General features: G+C 54.8%; 7 protein-coding genes across 7 annotated transcripts; 4 read left to right on the top strand and 3 right to left on the bottom strand.

The window, feature by feature from the left end:
- Nucleotides 1–145: 145 nt before the first annotated feature.
- POSPLADRAFT_1151125 (hypothetical protein) lies at nt 146–2,986 on the top strand (the record flags this gene model as incomplete). The annotated part of the gene is made up of 6 exons (XM_024486498.1): nt 146–226; nt 271–657; nt 1,147–1,258; nt 1,337–1,404; nt 1,533–1,690; nt 2,368–2,986. The coding sequence occupies 6 exons, from the start codon at nt 146–148 to the stop codon at nt 2,984–2,986; spliced, it is 1,425 nt and encodes a 474-aa protein (XP_024336339.1).
- An 822-nt stretch (nt 2,987–3,808) lies between these two features.
- POSPLADRAFT_1080097 (hypothetical protein) lies at nt 3,809–5,871 on the bottom strand (the record flags this gene model as incomplete). The annotated part of the gene is made up of 5 exons (XM_024482985.1): nt 3,809–3,892; nt 3,968–4,037; nt 5,490–5,591; nt 5,646–5,703; nt 5,760–5,871. Coding segments are annotated over 5 exons (426 nt in total), but the record flags the coding sequence as incomplete, so codon positions are not given.
- Nucleotides 5,872–6,200: 329 nt separating this feature from the next.
- POSPLADRAFT_1184306 (hypothetical protein) lies at nt 6,201–6,911 on the top strand. Its single transcript, XM_024489071.1, has 5 exons — nt 6,201–6,277; nt 6,347–6,364; nt 6,444–6,473; nt 6,543–6,625; nt 6,686–6,911. The coding sequence occupies exons 1-5, from the start codon at nt 6,260–6,262 to the stop codon at nt 6,768–6,770; spliced, it is 234 nt and encodes a 77-aa protein (XP_024336337.1). The 5' UTR covers nt 6,201–6,259; the 3' UTR covers nt 6,771–6,911.
- Nucleotides 6,912–7,491: 580 nt separating this feature from the next.
- POSPLADRAFT_1094093 (hypothetical protein) lies at nt 7,492–8,056 on the bottom strand (the record flags this gene model as incomplete). Its single annotated transcript, XM_024483115.1, has 3 exons — nt 7,492–7,792; nt 7,851–7,960; nt 8,021–8,056. Coding segments are annotated over 3 exons (447 nt in total), but the record flags the coding sequence as incomplete, so codon positions are not given.
- A 317-nt stretch (nt 8,057–8,373) lies between these two features.
- Nucleotides 8,374–9,219, top strand: POSPLADRAFT_1048854 (hypothetical protein; the record flags this gene model as incomplete). Its single annotated transcript, XM_024479610.1, has 3 exons — nt 8,374–8,434; nt 8,501–8,868; nt 8,944–9,219. 3 exons carry the CDS (start codon nt 8,374–8,376, stop codon nt 9,217–9,219), a joined length of 705 nt encoding a protein of 234 aa, XP_024336335.1.
- Nucleotides 9,220–9,307: 88 nt separating this feature from the next.
- POSPLADRAFT_1184303 (hypothetical protein) lies at nt 9,308–11,015 on the bottom strand (the record flags this gene model as incomplete). The annotated part of the gene is made up of 8 exons (XM_024489070.1): nt 9,308–9,427; nt 9,481–9,607; nt 9,660–9,906; nt 9,962–10,016; nt 10,064–10,118; nt 10,172–10,508; nt 10,565–10,673; nt 10,790–11,015. 8 exons carry the CDS (start codon nt 11,013–11,015, stop codon nt 9,381–9,383), a joined length of 1,203 nt encoding a protein of 400 aa, XP_024336334.1. The 3' UTR covers nt 9,308–9,380.
- A 2,378-nt stretch (nt 11,016–13,393) lies between these two features.
- Nucleotides 13,394–15,979, top strand: POSPLADRAFT_1172856 (hypothetical protein). Its single transcript, XM_024488202.1, has 14 exons — nt 13,394–13,563; nt 13,611–13,708; nt 13,766–13,857; nt 13,917–13,960; nt 14,012–14,109; nt 14,175–14,350; nt 14,420–14,670; nt 14,720–14,786; nt 14,839–15,033; nt 15,093–15,122; nt 15,182–15,415; nt 15,477–15,509; nt 15,559–15,587; nt 15,649–15,979. Exons 1-14 carry the CDS (start codon nt 13,425–13,427, stop codon nt 15,801–15,803), a joined length of 1,641 nt encoding a protein of 546 aa, XP_024336333.1. The 5' UTR covers nt 13,394–13,424; the 3' UTR covers nt 15,804–15,979.
- The last annotated feature ends 1,498 nt before the right edge of the window (nt 15,980–17,477 follow it).

Raw genomic sequence — 17,477 nt, 5'->3', positions numbered from 1 at the left:
ATGCCCGTGATGAGGGACAGCATTAACAGCGACGAGAAAGTTCCGCTAAGGGTTACATCTATGAATACGGCATGAATCGAACAGGCAGGCAAATGGCTACTTACACATCGACTAGATGCGCCGAGCACCCTCCCGCCAGCATTCCATGCACATTAAGCATTCCTGTCGCACATCCCGCATCCGTCATGTGAGATCGGGCCAAAGAGAGAACGCACCTTCGTCCACGGTAAGCTCACACACCGTCTGCGACTCCAACGATATCTTCCGCAGCTCCTCCGGGTCCTCATCCTCCCGGACCAGAACATGCTGCCCGCCCATGCCCACGCGCCGGATGCACACCTCGGCGAACTTCAAGTTCGCGAGTGCATCATGTCCAAATACGTGGCTGCCGGGGTAGTTTGCTATGTGCCATGCGAAGATGCTCGCCCCGAGACGCTTCATCTCGAGCGTCATGTTGCCTTTTATTTGCGCCGGATCATCGTTGGGCGGCGGGGCAGAAGGGAGTTTGCGTGCTCTGGCGATGATGTCCATGGGCTCGGTACTGGAGGAGCACCGGACAGTGGGCGGTGCTGGCAAGCAGACGGACAAGCTGTCCCCGCGGGAATCATGTTGATTCGTCTGCCATCATGGACATTGACCGTGTCTCGGGAAACCCCCGTAAGGCATGATCATTTCCTTCTCGGTCGAATGTTCCTTGGATTTTGGTTAATGCGAGTAACCAAAAGCTGCGATCTCGTAACGAGTGTGAAAAAAGCAGGCGTCTTAGAGCCACAACAAGTATTCCAGAGTCATCGTCAAGCGTAGTACTTACATATGTTGGACTGGGCGCGACCTCGTCTCTCAGCCTCTTTCAGCGCTCCCACGTTGTCTAGATCTACGATCCACCCGATCGGAATTTGCCCTTATCCATATTAGGCAGGTCTTCAACTTCACCCGCCAAGACCCGAAAAACTAGCGAACATGCTCCTATATGTCGTTCTGTCTGTTGGTCCATCCCGGATCTTCTTGAAAAATAAAACCTACATCCTTGGCGGGGATATGGCAAAGATTACCTATCTGTACTACTGAATCAACCACCGTGACACGAGCTGGCGGGCAAGCATGTGCGTGCGGACTCAGCCACACGTCACTCACCGGCGGATGTAGTACCTGCTCGCGAACGACGAATATATCGACTTCGTCGCTCAACCCTATGCTGAACGGCTACCGACGGAGTCGGACACTCGCAAGGTGGCCCAGGCTCTGCGTCCGGAACGAGGTCAGTCGCTTTCACAATCGTCCCTTTTCGGGAGCGGATGTGCGGATGTATCACCTAGTCCAGCGGGGCTATACCCAGGTCCACACCCGAGGCCCCGCTTCCCCCTTGTCCGCACACCCGTCTGCCGCACATCCATATCCGACCATGTGAGTGTATATAGCCTCCAGGGCGCGTCCCCATAGAGCAAGCCAAGTTCGACGGTCTATGTCTTCCGCCCTTCACTCTTTCGCCATCCCTCCAACTACCTAACACACGCATCATCTCCATGGCTCAGTTCAGCGCTATCCTGCCGAACTTCACTGGCTTGATTTTGTGCAAGGGGCGCATGCGTCTGCGCCTCCTCAAGGTTCTAGGCACTGGCGCCTACGGCGTAGTCTACCTCGCACACGACATGAGCTCTCCGGCGCACAGTCCGGCTCACTACGCAGTCAAGTGCCTCCTCAGACATCCTGAGGAATCAGAACACCACAGTCTTCAGCAGCGCGAAATCGCATACCACACGAAGGCTTCATCCCATCCCCACGTCGTCAAGCTCCACGACATCATAGAGGAAAAATACTACCTCTATTTGGTCCTCGACCACTGTCCTGGCGGCGACCTTTTCAGCGCCATCATCGAGCGTGGCGAGTTCGCGAACAACGACGCGCGCATCAAACGCACCTTCCTGCAGTTGCTCGACGCCGTACACGGCTGCCACGACCTCGGCATCTTCCACCGTGATCTGAAGCCCGAAAATGTGCTGTGCTCACACGACGGCGATCACGTCTTTCTAAGCGACTTTGGCTTGGCGACTAGGACGAGGCTTAGCGTTACATTTGGATGTGGCAGTTCCTTCTACATGAGCCCAGGTTAGTCGGCACTTTGCAATCGTCTCTGCACACTCGCTGAACGTCGCCCTGTCCCTACTCAGAATGCGTCGGCGCACACACTTGCAAGCGCCCTTTTGTTACGTCGGTCTCGGATATCTGGTCCCTCGGCGTCATCCTTGTCAACCTCGTCACCGGGCGCAACCCCTGGCACATCGCCTCGCCTGCAGATGACCAGGGCTTCGCATCATACCTCAACGAGGGCGAAAGATACCTCACGCGCATGCTCCCCATCTCGCGCAGCCTTGGCGCCCTCCTTGCGCGCGTTTTTGCCACCGTCCCCGAGCAGCGCATCAACCTCAACGGGCTCCGCAAAGCGATCATTGAGCTCGATACCTTCTTCCCCGAAGCCAAGCCTTCCGAGCCAGCTCCGCCAATAGCTCACGCGGTGTCCGTGGACATCACCGATTTCGATCGCTCGGACGCCATCAGCAACGAGTCTGAGGAGCTCGAGCTTGTCGAGATTCGCCCGCTCCCGTCCGCTATCACCGTCACACTATCCCCGCCCGTTCTGCGTGTCGTCAACAACCCGTCCGCGCGCTCGACGTATCCTTCTACCGCGGTCTCCGACGGCTCCGACAGGACTGCCTTCTCCGAGTCGCTGTTCTCGGAGGCGTCCGAATCAAGCTCTAGCTCCGAGAGCGAGGGACCAATCACGCCCGAGGTACACCCCGTCGAGGTGGTGACGTCCGTTCCCTCAATCGCGCTCGAAGCCATCAAGGGTCTCCCCGAATGCGACCTGCAGCTGGGCTTGACCGGCATCGTCGATGCCGCCGGCTCTGCGAGCTCTTTGGGCCTGAAGAAGCGCAAGATGCCACTCTCGTGGGAGCGTTTCGTGGAGAGGATCCGGCTGCGGGCGTGATAGCATGTCGCATTTACTACATCTCCCCGGTGCTGGACGCCAAAGATGATGGACAAGACGCTTAGTCGTGTAAAATAGCCATTTTATCTGGGCTGTCGTAGATATTCCGTCTCGTTAGTGTATTATGGAATCCACGACGCGTATTTCTCGCACTCACGCTGTTCAGTCGCGGTGTGAATGCTAAGCGATGACAAACACAGCGAAGTGATCTCGTCGCACCCATGCGTCTCAGTCCCACCTTACTCTTATCCGCAGCGGTGGCATGCCAGGAGAGAATGAGAATATTTGTACGAGAACCGGAGGCATATTAGCTGCTTATATGCACGTTGAGACAGCAGAGCTGCTTGAGAATGCGGAGTCACACACGGCGGCGGCCTGAAGGGGGATGAGGCACTGTAGGAACACGATGATGCCGTACTACGCCCTTTTGTCATGGGCGGCGAGATGACAGACAGGACGTCGAAGATAACGACAACTAAGGAATCTTACATGAAGTCGAACCAGCTACTGCGACTTGAGAAAAGATTTCGTTCCGATACTAGTCTTGCTACTCGAGAACGGTCGGAGAGCCACTGAGTGCGGACTCAATTTCACGCACGCCACAATTATTATTTCACGGTCTGTTTGTGCATTCCAGAGACGATTATTTGCTGACGCTTGAATTCACGGTTTGGCAAGCAGTATGAACAGAACGTGACGGGGTTAAAAGTGGCACCGCACTCACTAATATTATGGCACGATACAGTGGCCACCAGGCCAATGCGCCGACGATTATTGAACTTGATGAAGCTTACAGTACGACGAATGATGAAATCGATTTTATTACAGTTTCGTCTTTGGGGCCCCTGGTCTCATTTTGATGTGAGTACCCGAAGCTACCAAGCGGCGATTTGTCACGTTCCAGATCTTTATGCAGCGACGAGATGATGGGATGATCAGTCACTAAAGTTCAGGTGCACATGTGCGGTGCATAAAACTGACCTCCGTTCGCGCAGATACTGAACGGCTGCTTCTGTGTGTCGTGACGTTCACGATTTCCAGGGTGTCGCCCCTGCGTTGGGATCACTCAATCGACGGGACGACCAGCAATTCAGGTCCGTAAGGGACGTACGCTTTGGCAGCTGCATGGTATATCATGTTGATGGCTTGGGATACCCGCTCGGCAGGACCGTCAGTGACAATGTCCAACAAGCCGATGGTGATAGATGAGCATCTGTCGACCACTGAGCTGTGTTTCTCATTTGAATGCGCAAGAGGATACACTGACATGTCGACCAGATATGCGAGACAACTGTCATGGATGCTGCCCAGCGCGCTCCTCATATCTCCCCGGACATGGTCGATATCAACATACGCAGGCCTCACGACGGATGCCCACCTCTCTGGATCACAAGTTCGAACACGATGTGGGCGTGCCTGTGCCCGTCTTTCCCGCGCCTAAGCATCTGCATCTCCGTGACCTTCAGCTGCCTCATGATGCCGTCCCCAAAATCAGTCGGCTCCGTGTGATGCATGAGCGAGATGATGAGTCTCTGCTTGATCTCCTCTGGGAGATTACCCTGTGCGCCATCTATGATGTCGTTCAGTAGCCGATGTCGGTCACTGGACATGCTGTGGAGCAAAGGCAGTTAAGGGAGACGATGACAGCGGGGAGGCGAACGTAATCGCACTCGTGGTATCACGTATCGGGATATGAACTCAGTAGCTTACTAGTAGCGCAGCAGCTACGTAAGTGGACGCTCTAGACCTGCACCCTGAAATCGACCTAAACCTTACCTGTTAACAGTGTCCGTAAGTCTCCTGAGAGTAGGCAATCCTTTCAACCTGCGCCGGTTCCGGATATCCATAGTGTCCGTGGTGGATGCTCCTATCATTGTCCAACAGCGAGACGCTCAAGTTGAGTTCCATTCAGGAACAAAGCACCCCGTGTCAGAAGATCAAGACACACCTCTGAACTTGAAACATGATAGAGGCCGCCCGTGCAGTGGCACAGTACGGCCACCGTGAAAATGTCTGCAGCTCGTTCCCCGTGATCGCAATGGGGAGTCAAGCTTACCAGACAGAAGTGAACACACGTACCTGTCGCATCTGTGTAAATGCCTCATGTGACAGGACGGAGACACTATCTAATGATGTCCCTAGATATCACTGAGGCGATACAGCATTGAAGACGTGCAGGTACACAATTGTACAGATGAGATGACGCAGAACTATAGAACATTTACATGAGCACGATCACAATTTCGGCTTCGGCTTCGGCGCTCCGGGCTTCATCTTAATGTGAGTACCAGAAGCAACGAGGCGCCGGTGCGTCGCGTCCCAGATCTGCGCGAAGTTCATGAGGATGCATACCCGAGTTGAAACGAAGAGACCTGCCTCTGTTCGGGCAGATACTACGCGACTGCCGCTGGAGGTCGTGACATTAACTATCTCCAATTTGCTGCCCCTGGAGACAGGCAGGGTCAACCATGAAGCCAAGTGTTATATACGCCGTCAAACCCACACAGGAGCACCTGCGTGATAAACCATGTTGAGCGACTGCGAGACTAGCTCTACAGGACCATTGGTCGCGATGCTCAGCAAACTGAGGGCGACGGATGAGCAGCTGTCGAGCCGTTAGTATGCGCGCTTCGCGGGGACGTGCCTGGTAAGTGCTCACACGTCGACGAGGTACGCGGCACAGCCGCCGTGGATGCTGTTAAGCGGGTTCGTCATGCCTTATAGCACGTCTCAGTTTAGGCTCTTATATCCCACTTGAGTTGTTGAGGCGCACCTTTCTGGACTACCAGCTCGAACACGATGCGCGCATGCTTCTTGCCGTCCTCCTCACGATCATACACCCGCAGCTCCTTTGCCTTCAGCTGCATCATGATGTTGTCCAGAAAGTCGTCTGGGCGAGTAAGGAATGTCAGGGCGGACACGAGCTTCTGCCTGATTTCTTCAGGCAGGTCGCCCTCCGCGCCCTCCAGGAGTTTGTTGAATGCTTGCAAGCGGTCGCTGGCCATCGTAAGGGCTACGGTGTTCACTGACGGTGGTGCCAGGGGATGCGATGGCGATGGGAAGATAGGCGATACATGAGATATACAAACCGGCTAGAGTTCTGTTCTGATCAATCCTAGCGCAGGCGCTTGTACTAGGACGCACGGATGAGCAGTTGCCTTTCTGGGAGAGCATTCTCTCTGTAATCCATTTCTATCCGCTTCTGCACCTGCCACTCTCTCCTTCCAGTCAACTCTCCTCCACGTTGTATATCTCTCCTCCCAATAAGCCAAGATGATGATCAAAGTCAAGGTTTGTCTGCGCCTTGCGATCCCACCATATGTCAGCATGTCAAACTGAGACGCGCTCTGGTGTCCGTAGACTCTCACTGGGAAGGAGGTAGGCCGATCGTACACTCCCCCGATGTAATACTTATTGCAACATTTCTCACTGTGGTCTCTCGTCTCCTCCGTTTCAGATCGAGCTCGATATCGACCCCGAAGACAAGGTGAGTTTACGGGCGCAGTGTGGCGTGTAAATGCGCTTGGCAAGAGCCTTCTCATCATCCGTACAACAGATCACACGTATAAAGGAGAAGGTCGAGGAGCAGTCTGGTGTACCTCCACCCCAACAGCGCCTGATCTTCGCTGGTCGGCAGATGTACGCACTGTGATCACTCGTGGACAGGTCAAGAGCACTGACCGTCCGACTCGCTTATAGGCCCGACGACAAGACAGCAAAGGACTTCAACATCACCGCAGGCACAGTACTGCACCTGGTATTGGCTCTCCGTGGGGGCTGCTAAACATCACCCGCATCGTGTGTAGACATGCGGCATTTGTTGTGCGATTAATGAAGAGAAGACGACCCTCCCATTGTACTCTCGTGCTGTTACATGTTGTGCTATATGACCTGCATTCACGCTGTGCTTCACTATTGCACATGAGTATCGGATCGGGCACATAAGCAATTAGCATTCATAGCAGGCGTACATGAAGATCCGCGCGCCGGCGTCAGGACGCGAATGCAATCGACAAGAGATAGGCAGCAAAAAACAAAGCATGAACAGCACCTCAGTCATAGCGTCCACGCCGCCTGGGAGGGCTCCTGGACCTTGACAGCCGTCTGTCTCGCCCACCTCTGTCTCTGTCGGCCCGCAGATCCCTTCGCGGTGGGGGCGGGGAGTCCCGTCGCGGTGGAGGAACACGTCGGTCCACGTCGCGGTCACGGTCACGGTCGCGGTCCCTTCCAAAGTCTCCACCACGCCCGCCACCGCGCCCGCCCCGGGACACCGGGGGCGCCGGGTTCGAGTCTCCACGCCAGTGTCCACCACCCCTGCCCAACCCACCTGGCGGGCCAGCAGCGGGTGCCGCGCCCCCGCTCCACCCGCCATCAGTACGGCCGGCGGATTTCCATCCGTTCGCTGCGGCAGTGCTGGTGCCCGTGCCTACGCCGGGCGCAGCGCCCTTGATAGCGAGCTCGCCGCCGGGGCCGACAGCGACAGTCGCGTTCTTGGGGAGGAGGACCGCGACGCACAGGTAGTCGCCAGGCACGAAGCGCAGCTCGTCGAGCGTGCGCTCGTCTGGGCCGGGGAGGACGTCCTCGTCGGTGAGGAGACGCGGTGCGGTTGAGGTGAGCGAGCCGGGCTCGCCAAGGATGTCGCGCGAGTAGACGATGCCGAGGTCTTTAGAAGCAAGATGGCCGCGCGTGGCGCCGTCGGCGTAGAGCGTGCGGAAGGAGTAGCGGGCGAGAGGATGGCGGATCTCAGGCAGGGCGGGCGCGGTTGCGCGCAGGGTGGTCAACAATTCGCGGAGAGTTGCATCCTTCCTGGACAGTAGTCAGCGTGTGCTTTGGGCACTGAGTGGAGCTAAACAGCTCAGCTTACCAGGTAAATATCTGTTGTTCGTCGGTGGTGGGTATCGGACCGTCCTCGAACTGAGTAATGCGGTGGAAGCTGCCAATTTTGATGAAGGTGCGTATGAGGAAGGGGGCGGTCTAACAATCGCTGGGATGTTAAAAAGCAGCTTCCCGGCACAAGCGAGAGTCAACGCGTACCTTTTCACGGTCAACGATAGGGCGACCTGCTGGGGTTTTCTGCTCCATGCTCCCGGATAGACTGGTATACAGCGAACAGGTTGGCTTCACGGCAGCTTGACCAAACTTGGGAAATATGACTTACGTAATAAACTCTTTACCCCTGTGTGCTCTCGGGCGCTTGATGCACCTCCATGTCCTGCTCGCGCAAGCGACAGCGCAGCGATGTTGACCACGCCGACTCCCCTTCCACCAAATTCTTGAGAACCTTGGAAGAGGGCTCTGATGCTGTGGAACAACATACTAGCCTCAGGATAGTCACCGACCTGGCTAGTCTGCACAGGATGCAGAACGACGATACTTTTGCGAAAGACATGGATGATGTCGACTCTCTCTTTGACGATACCCCGTCGCCACACTCTGCAGTGGAAGGCTGTGACGCTACTGAACCCACAGCAGTACAGTCTACAGCCCCAGACCACGTAAACACCCCCCTTCCAGCCCGACGCACCGCGCCGCCTATCCCAGGCCTGTACTTTGACCCCGCTCTCCGCCTGCCGCCCGAACTGGCGGAAGACGCGATGTGGACGTGCATACGCATGTACTTCCAGAAGAGCGCCGTCGACCAGGTCATGCTCTTCGAGCGCGCCTCGTCCCCCGGCAGGGGCCTCCCGCGCGTGCTCACCGCGCTCCTCGCCACACTCGCGGATCTTCTCCGCCCGCTGCTTCCGCCGGAGAAGCACACGCTGCTGTTCCCCTCTGAGCCCACGGGCTGTGCGCGCCAGGCAATTCTGAACCTCTACTGGCCTGGCGGCGGCATCATCCCACACGTCGACCTGCTCGACCGCTACGGCGACGGCATCATCGGCGTCAGCTTCGGCTCTGGCTGCGTCATGCAATTCGCCAAGGTGCTTTCTGGCAGGGGCGACGAGCCCATGTCGCAGCGGGTGGACAGTGGGCCACATGGTGAAGGCCAGCAGCACGGGCTGTACCTTCCGCCGGGGAGTGTGATTGTTCTTACGGAGGAGGCGCGCTACGGCTGGACGCATGGCATTGAGGAGCGCATGGAGGATGAAGTTGAGTGTGAAGACAAGCCAGGAACGGCGGGCCTGCTGCCTCGAGATATCCGTCTGAGTATAACATTCCGCTGGCTTCTTCCTGGTGCAGACGTAGTCGGAGGACCTATCCTTCAGACGGTGCAGGACAATCGTGCCCATTGACGAGCTCGATGCCTTTTATCTTGTTTGACCTCGTATGCTCCTGGCATACACTGTACAGAGACGTAATGGAATACAAGAGGATATCCAACTAGATATAAAGCATGCACACATCGCTGATCATCCCTCCGTGAAGACATCGTCAGTTCATAAAAAGGTATAACTTAGTCGTCTCGCTGTGCGACGCCGACTTTTCTGTCGCGCTGGTTGACTGCAAGATCCTGTCAGCAATTTTTCGACCTGCCTAATTGCAGAACTACTCACAGACAATGTATAGCGACTTGAGGAACACGTCACCGAAGATGTCGTACTTGAGGTTGCCCCTGCTCTGGATCCCACCGAAACTATGTCCGTCGCCGGCGTCACTGTACGCAAAGTCTACTTCGTTCAACTGTTGGCATGTTATTAATGATACGCTCTGGCGAATGCACAAGGACACTCGCCCTGTAGAACGTCTGTCCGATCGCAAGGTAAAGCTCGGGGATCTTCGCCGTGTTCGGGTATATCCACCCGCCGCGGCTGTTGCTATACCGTGCGCCCTGGATATTCCTGTAGATCTCCTCGACAACGTCATCATGTACGAGGCAGAGTGTTGTACCCGTGTCGAGGATTGCAGTGTTGTTCGGCCGCTTATGCTCATGCCTATTCACCACATACGCGGTGGAGCGTACCTGCCAGAATCCCTGGGAGCTGTGGCAGAGAGGTGAGCGCTCAAGCGAGTGCAGCATGGATTGAAGGAACGTACTCGTCGACGTGATGGTCCACGATTGGATGCTTAGTGACATTATGGTCAATGAAGCCTGCTGCCTGTATCAGCCGCGTCATGGAAATGACATTGTTCGCTTACCGAAGGAATAGAAGCTCGGCTCAGATCCATGTCCGAGTTTGCACGTAAAAACGGGCTAAGGACAGACTATGTTGGCAGGTATCGTCGATGTGCACTGAGCTTACTGACTGGGTCGATCAGCTTCTGGTTGATCATGTTCTCCACAGGCGTCGCCACATGATGCGGCTTCACGGTATTGAGTTGAGGAAATGCAAGGCCGAGCAGCCCGTCGTTACCCTTGTCTGTCAAGAAGCCAGAGCTCAGGTGTTGCGCCACTTCTACCGCCTGGCCGTGCAGGTGTACGCCAGCCACCCTGATGTGGTCGGTGTATACATCGCCATACGCGGACGAGCCGTCGCCGTAGGAGATCTTCCAGGTCCCGTCCGTCTTCGAGGCTGTGGCAGAGCGATGGGGATGATACAGTCGGTGCTGTTCTCTGTACTGACTCGCCCCTGCAAGCTCAGAACTGAAGGGTTGGTAATATGAAGAGGGGCCTTATGTGAAGAGAAAGAAGCAACCGACCTCCACACCCAGAGATCTGATGAGCCTGTATCGAAGTCCAGATGCAAAGTGACGGGAGGCGTGCCGATGCTCACGGGAACGACGTATTCGAGGCTGCCAGATACGCGAGCTCGATCAGCCCCACGCGCATCTGAGATAACATGGACTCACTCTAAAGCCCGTGCACGATCGCACATGAATACCAAGTCAGCACTCGCGGATCCGATCGCCAGATACAGGGCGCACCGTTCTGGATGGCTTCCGCCGGCACCTCGTGCTCGATGCCCTTGTCTTGCAGGCTCCGTATCTTCACCACGACGTTGTTGCGGTGCGCGAATCCGCTGTATTTGCCCGCTTCGAAGCCGTATCGCCTGGCTGCGCGCGCATACGCGGAGTAGAACGAGGGACGGAAGCCACGCCCGTACCTCTCGGGCCGGACGAGTTCTTGCAGCTTCTGCTCGATCTCTTGCATGGCGGAGGAGGGGTGCGAGGGACGCGCCTGCGGTCTGGGTGGGCGACTGTGGGTCCGCGACAAGGAGCGCTGATGGTGTTGGTAGTCGTCGTCCGGTGGAACGGGCTTGCGCGCCTGGGGACGCTGAGAACGCTGAGAGTACTGTGAGGGCTGGTATCCTCGGTGGGAGTCGTCCGTCCGTGCGACGTGGGTCTCGTATCGGTCGCGCTGATCTCGGTAATCGTCTGGAAGAATAAGGCGCGGGTCGGCGTGCTCGTGGTCTTCGTCCGGGTGGGGAAGCTGATTAGGCGCGTCTGGCCCTGAGTGGTGACGACCGCGACGCCAACTTGGCGTAGAGTGGAAGCAGCCCATCTCCGGTGTTTTATATGAGATGAATGACGGGCGTCGAGAGAAGGGCACCTAGACTCTTATCGCCGCTGCATCTATGCCTGTGTTGTCCCGCAGCGCGCGTTAGGATGCATGCATGCACCGTTTGAGCTATTTGCGTGCTCACCTTGTGGTCGGAGGTAGACCAGGCCCTGTATGTGGGTTCTAAGAATAAGGACGCGGCGCATGGTACTTGCATAGACCGAACAGGTGCTTACGCGCTTGTTGGACACCCTGGTGGGAGAAACTGGCGTCTGTACCGACCAGTGACCGGTGACCACTGACAAGTCGGGGTACTTGCCTGCAGTGTTGCACAGCCGTATATAACCTGTAACGTGACTCGCGTCATACTACGAACACAACCGCGTCTGAGAGCGTTCTACAGGTTGCTCATGCTATGCGTTTTGCAGCCCTTGGGAGCGTGAGAAGTATGAGAAAGACAGACCGGCCTGTGACCTCAGCGAAGAGCTCAAACCTCCGGGCATCGCGAGCAACTCAGGTACAGATCCGAGATCCGAATTCAAATTCATTCTATGTAGCTGTAGATTTTAATTGTAAAATATGACAGCGTTGCGCTGAGGCACCCGGACTCGCTCGGCGACCGCTCTCGTCACGGTGTACATCGCATCCGATTAGTTATTTGCAAACCTTCCTGCGAATGAACGGGCCAGGACGACGAGACTAATCTTTCCAAAGTCCATGTGAGACCTTTTACAGGCCCCTGTTGTGGATTCGGAGGAGTCCTGCGTACCCGTGTAAAGTAAGGGTGTCAGCAGCCGCAATCGATAGAAAGGCTCCCGATGACTTCGATCTCGAGGAATCCCTTCACGCTACTTATGGTATCTATCGCACGTTGTGATTTGAATGTGCCGGCTGAATCACTCGACCTTCCATGTTCATCGCATGGTCACTGGCATGGCGACTATAGCTCGCGTCACGATCTGAGATTCTGTTTGAACATCGATTCCCAGTTCGACGGTACGGCGTCGATCCTCGGAGGCTTACAAAAGGGATTTGCTCTATATATGATTACGGCTGATGACGGTTTCGTCTTCATAAGCCGATGAGTACACGGAAGGTCGCAAAAAGGCTCATATAGCCGAGCCCCCCTGAAAGGCTATTCCCAATTACCAAGTTGTAGCCGATCATCGCACCAATATTTGGACGACCTGATGAAACTGAAGATGCACCTCTGTATCTTAGTGACGGGATCATCATGATTTCTATGTCACCGCGGACCCGAGTAGCAAGGAGTCGAGGCCCTGAGAAACGGTTGTTTGTGTGTGTTAGGATCCAAAGCCTTCGCCTTCCAAATTGGGAGGCGGTATGAGCCCGCTGATATCTGATCCGGGCAGCCACAGGAAGCGCACGGCCCACACTCCCGATAACGGGCGGTGTGTCTGGTCATCTGTACTTGGCCCGGATGGCTTCTGTGGCCCTACCCAAACCCGGAATTCGTCATTTTTATTTTCAGCATTTTCGACCTGCGGCGACGTAGTACTATTAGCACCCGGCACGCCCTCCACAATAGTCAGTGCTATCTCCAAAATCGCGCCATGATTTCCCTGCATCACGGACACCACCACCGCATCATCCCGTCACTCAGGAAACTGGGGCCGGGCGGCTTTCCCGCGACCCGTGGTCATGCGTGAATGGCGTATCCTCTACCATACTCTCGATCCAGTTGGCGCGCAACATGTAGGCCGCGGCTACGGCAGCGTTGTTGATTGACACCGCCCGAGCTCTTGTTCCGCATGAGCGCGTCGACTCGCGTAGTTTTCCCAACAGTCCGGCAACTTCTATTCAGAACCCTCTCTTGGCTGGCTTGCAAGCCGTGGTAGACTCGTGCCGGCAATCGAGGGTGCGACGATGTCCGCCCGTCACGGCTAGCACAATCTGGCCGCGAACGGACTCAATCGGCCAATGTCAATGTTCCCAGGCAGCGGGCCTATATATGACGGGCGCAACGAATTATATATCAACGCAGGCCTTCTTAACTTCGTGTTATCTCCGCAACGTCTTCCTCTACCACAACCACCCTCCATGTCTGCAGTAGGGTTTTTATTGCTGGGCTTTCTGGTGACAGTGGTAGCATGGGTGTCGCGGCGAATTGTGCGATTGCGCCGCATTGCGTCTGCTCTCGACAACATCCCAGGCCCTGCGTCTAGCTCTTTTCTACAAGGTAAGGTGGTGAGCTGGTTTGCAAAAGTCAACTTCACATTGTCACAGGCAATATGGCCGACTACTTTGGGCGACAAGGGTGGAAGTTCACAGAGCATGTAGCCCAGGACTATGGCGGCATAGTCAAAATGCATGCACTTTGTGGCGTAGGTTTCTTTCACCTCCTCGATAATGCAGGCAATTGATCCATTTACTTTCGTCAGGAACGTATGCTCTGCGTCCAAGATCCTAAAGCCTTGTACACCGTCTTGATCAAAGAGGCGAGTGTCTTCGAAGAATCGGATGCATTCCTCAGGCATGTTTCTGCTATCATGCGATGCGCGCGATTCGCTTGATAACCGTGCTTGCTTGCAGCACCAACCAGAACATATACGGCCCAGGTTTGCTCGCATCTATGGGTCTGCCAAATTACCTCTTATCGATGGGCTAGGCAACTTATCCACCAACAGGCGAACAGCACAGGAAGCAGAGGAAGATGCTCAACCCCGTCTTCTCCGCTGCTCATATGCGCCATCTGCTGCCGACATTCTACCGGATTACTGGCAAGGTGCACAGGCTCTCCGGTGATTTTGCACAGATGGAGTGTCTGATCATGCTGCCCGTCCATATCAGCTTCGTGATGCAATCAGCTCCCAAGTATGGGAGGGCCCCCAAGAAGTGGACATGATGTCATGGATGGGCCGTATCGCGCTCGAATGCATCGGCCAGGGCGGTCTGGGATATTCCTTCGACCCTCTCGTGGGCGGCAAAATGACTGACGAATATGGCAACGCACTGAAGAGGCTATTGTAAGTGGCGTCTGTGCCCTCTAGAACCCCCACACAACGTGCTCATGAGTTAATTATACTTTTGCACAGCCCCACCCTGCAGGAGGTGAACCTCTGGCGCGAACTCTTGCCGTACGTAGACTGGATAGGAACCCCCTCGTTCCGGCGGATGGCGCTGGATCTGTTCCCGGTCGAAGCAATACATAAACTGAAGGGGATTATCGATTTAATGTCCATGAAGTCGACTGCACTATTCCACGCCAAGCGGGGGGCGCTGAAAATAGGCGACGAATTCGTCGTGCGCCAAGTCGGCGAAGGGAAGGACATCATGAGTATCCTGAGTGGGTGCACTTGCAGTCCAATTGATGGCCGTGCTGAATACGCGAACAGTTAAGGCCAACATGATGGCAGACGACGCCGACAAGCTCCCAGACGATCAGCTTATTGCGCAGATGTCGTGCGTTGACTACGGCCGTCGGGACTGAGCTCACGCTGACTGGACATGTCAGAACGTTTTTGCTTGCTGCCACCGACACTACCTCAAATGCCCTTGCACGCATCTTGCACAATCTCGCACAGTATCCCGAAGTGCAGGGAAAACTGCGCGCCGAAGTGACCGATGCGTTCAAAGAAGGAGACCTACCGTACGACAAACTGATCCAGTTGCCATATCTTGACGCAGTATGTCGAGAGACCCTCAGACTGTATGTCGTCAAACCCACAAATTGCGTCGCGACTCATTTGGGCCGTCTATAATCTGTAGCTATCCTCCGGTCACATTCTCGACACGCGTGTGCGTACCAGCTTTGTCTGTTCACAAAATGACCACTCACCGATGTATGTGTCCACTAGCCCCAGGGAGGATTCCGTCCTTCCTCTGTCCAAACCCATGATCGGCGTGGACGGCAGCGTTATGTCCGAAGTCCCCGTGCCAGAGGGCACATTAATTGTTCTTGGCGTGCTTGGCGCGAACACGAATAAGGCAAGATGGGGCGCGGACGCTCTGGAATGGAAGCCAGAGCGCTGGTTGTCTCCGCTGCCTAGTACGTTGACGGAGGCTGCTACACCCGGGGTGTTCTCGCATATGTACGTCAATGCTGTCGGTGAACTGACGGCTAAACCAACCACTAACTCCGTCAACCTCTAGTATGACCTTCCTGGGCGGTAAACGCGCGTGCATGTAGGTTCCGTAGACTTCGCAGTACTGCAATATGCTGATGTTTACGTAGCGGATTCAAATTCTCGGAACTGGAGATGAGTCTGTGTCCTCTACCTATTGCATTCCTACACGTGCACTCGCTGATATATTCACCGTACAGAGGTCGTGCTATCGACATTGATATCCACTTTTACCTTCGAGTTGACGGACAAAGAGATCTCCTGGAATCAGTCTCCTGTCCACTATCCTTCTGTTGGGACTGACGCCACGGAGCCCTGCATGCCTCTTAAGGTTGGGCTTGTCAATCGGGTTTGACTTCGTTGTTTTTGACTCCTGGCAGCCGCGGGTTTTACGCTCTCTCTCTTTCTCTCCGCTCTTCGATTTTCATCCTTTATACCGGCTATTTTCATCTTTGTCACCCACACAACTAGCCCTATATCCCTTCATATACCATCGCGAATTCGAACAAATTGACTACATCGGCTTGGAAACTAGGATCTGTCGGATGCTTTAAATTATGTCGTGAACATAGGGTGAAGTGGTGTAGACATGAGCCCCTCCACCTCTCCGGCAAGCTGCTAGAGTGTTGCCCTCGACGAGGATGGTGCACAAGATATGATGAACATCTTAGGGCGCAGAGCGCCAATTTTTAAATACCGACATTGTTGTTGGTGTCAAATAGCTTCGAGACAGCTGTTTGAAAATCAAAGTGATAAAGGGGAATGCTTCTTGAACGTACTAAGTAAGTTTCCATTAGTTGAGTTGACGTCGCAACGACTAAGAGGGATACATGAACTTCCACAAATAGTGAGCCTTCGCAGGATTACTTGCCAAGGAACCCTTGTTGTATCAGATGTCCGTCGGAATTCTGTTCTCTTATCTAGGCATCGAACATCCCCAAACTGGTATGCCACCCATTGTGCTGTTGGAACTTGAGATTGTGGCGAGCACATGCCACCGTATTTGGCATTGTTTGTAGTACCTCGCAGACTTTGCGCGAGCCGTCCTGTACATTCCTTACGCGTTTGACAGAGCTCAGACAAACGCGATATATCTTCGTTGATCGTTCTCGCTTCGGGTCTCGGACGAACTTTAACATGTGCGGTCCATGAACTGGTCCGCGGCAGTCCTCAGGGCATGAACGATGTGGATCCGTTCACCGACTCTTTCCGTACATTCTCGAATTTGAAGCTCGCCAGGTTGTTGGGCTATTTGATGAAACTGAAGAGCTTTCCAGGAGTGGGAACCGCATGCCATGCAGCGCACGGAAGCGTGTGCAACGCCGCTCAAGTGATGTTGCAGGTCACCGGTCACCGGCGCCGCGCGTACTGACCGAAGATCGAAGATTCCCAGATTGCATTCTGCTCCGAGCTTCGAGGTTTCGATATCTTCCGGGCGTCAAGGTCTCGAGGTTGGTAGGTGTCAAGCTTTCATTGAAGTGAGCGCCACATGAGATAGAGTCATTCGTTGGCCATATAATCATATCTTGATGACAAGAGAGATACGTGAGTGTTAAGGCATCAGAAGCCGGCGTGATTGAATTGAGCAATACCGAGCCCGGGCCCCGGAAGTGGATAATCGTGAGATGATGTCTCCATTCTTTTGCGATCTGCGCTGTTTGAAGTCGGTGACATTGGCGTATCTCATCTGTATCCATTGACGCTGTTCAGAGTATCGTTCCAGATTGAACAAGTCAAAGCCTTTTACGGAAACTCTAGGCGCGCTTTTCGTACTACTTGGACAGATACTTCAAATAACATAATCAACACGTCGGAATCGCCGGCCTTCTCTCCGAGAGCGTGCCATTTGAGCCTGAAAGCTAGGGACATGCAGCCTGTCCGACTTGTGATTAAAGCGATAAATTTTGGTGTTCAGCCACATCCACACCTTCTTGGTCGGGAGATATTGCAAGCTAGGGTCACTAATACCTTCATTTGTTTTCTAATTTATAACGTGTTGCTTCATATGTTGCGTAGGGTCACATGGTGA

Source organism: Postia placenta (genome assembly GCF_002117355.1).
Source record: "Postia placenta MAD-698-R-SB12 unplaced genomic scaffold POSPLAscaffold_12, whole genome shotgun sequence".
NCBI classification, from domain to species: Eukaryota; Fungi; Basidiomycota; class Agaricomycetes; order Polyporales; family Adustoporiaceae; genus Rhodonia; species Rhodonia placenta.
The sequence above is the reverse complement of the archived record's forward strand: the minus strand, read 5'-3'. Positions and strand labels throughout refer to the sequence as shown.

What these genes read in the sequence shown, in the direction of transcription:
- POSPLADRAFT_1184306 (XM_024489071.1), top strand. An exon ending in ATATCGACCCCGAAGACAAG is followed by an intron (nt 6,474 to 6,542) that starts GTGAGTTTACGG and finishes TCCGTACAACAG; the next exon opens with ATCACACGTATAAAGGAGAA. An exon ending in ATCTTCGCTGGTCGGCAGAT is followed by an intron (nt 6,626 to 6,685) that starts GTACGCACTGTG and finishes ACTCGCTTATAG; the next exon opens with GCCCGACGACAAGACAGCAA.
- POSPLADRAFT_1172856 (XM_024488202.1), top strand. Translation starts at nt 13,425, where the DNA reads ATGTCTGCAGTAGGGTTTTTATTGCTGGGCTTTCTGGTGACAGTGGTA. An exon ending in TCTACCGGATTACTGGCAAG is followed by an intron (nt 14,110 to 14,174) that starts GTGCACAGGCTC and finishes CGTCCATATCAG; the next exon opens with CTTCGTGATGCAATCAGCTC. An exon ending in GTCACATTCTCGACACGCGT is followed by an intron (nt 15,123 to 15,181) that starts GTGCGTACCAGC and finishes TGTGTCCACTAG; the next exon opens with CCCCAGGGAGGATTCCGTCC.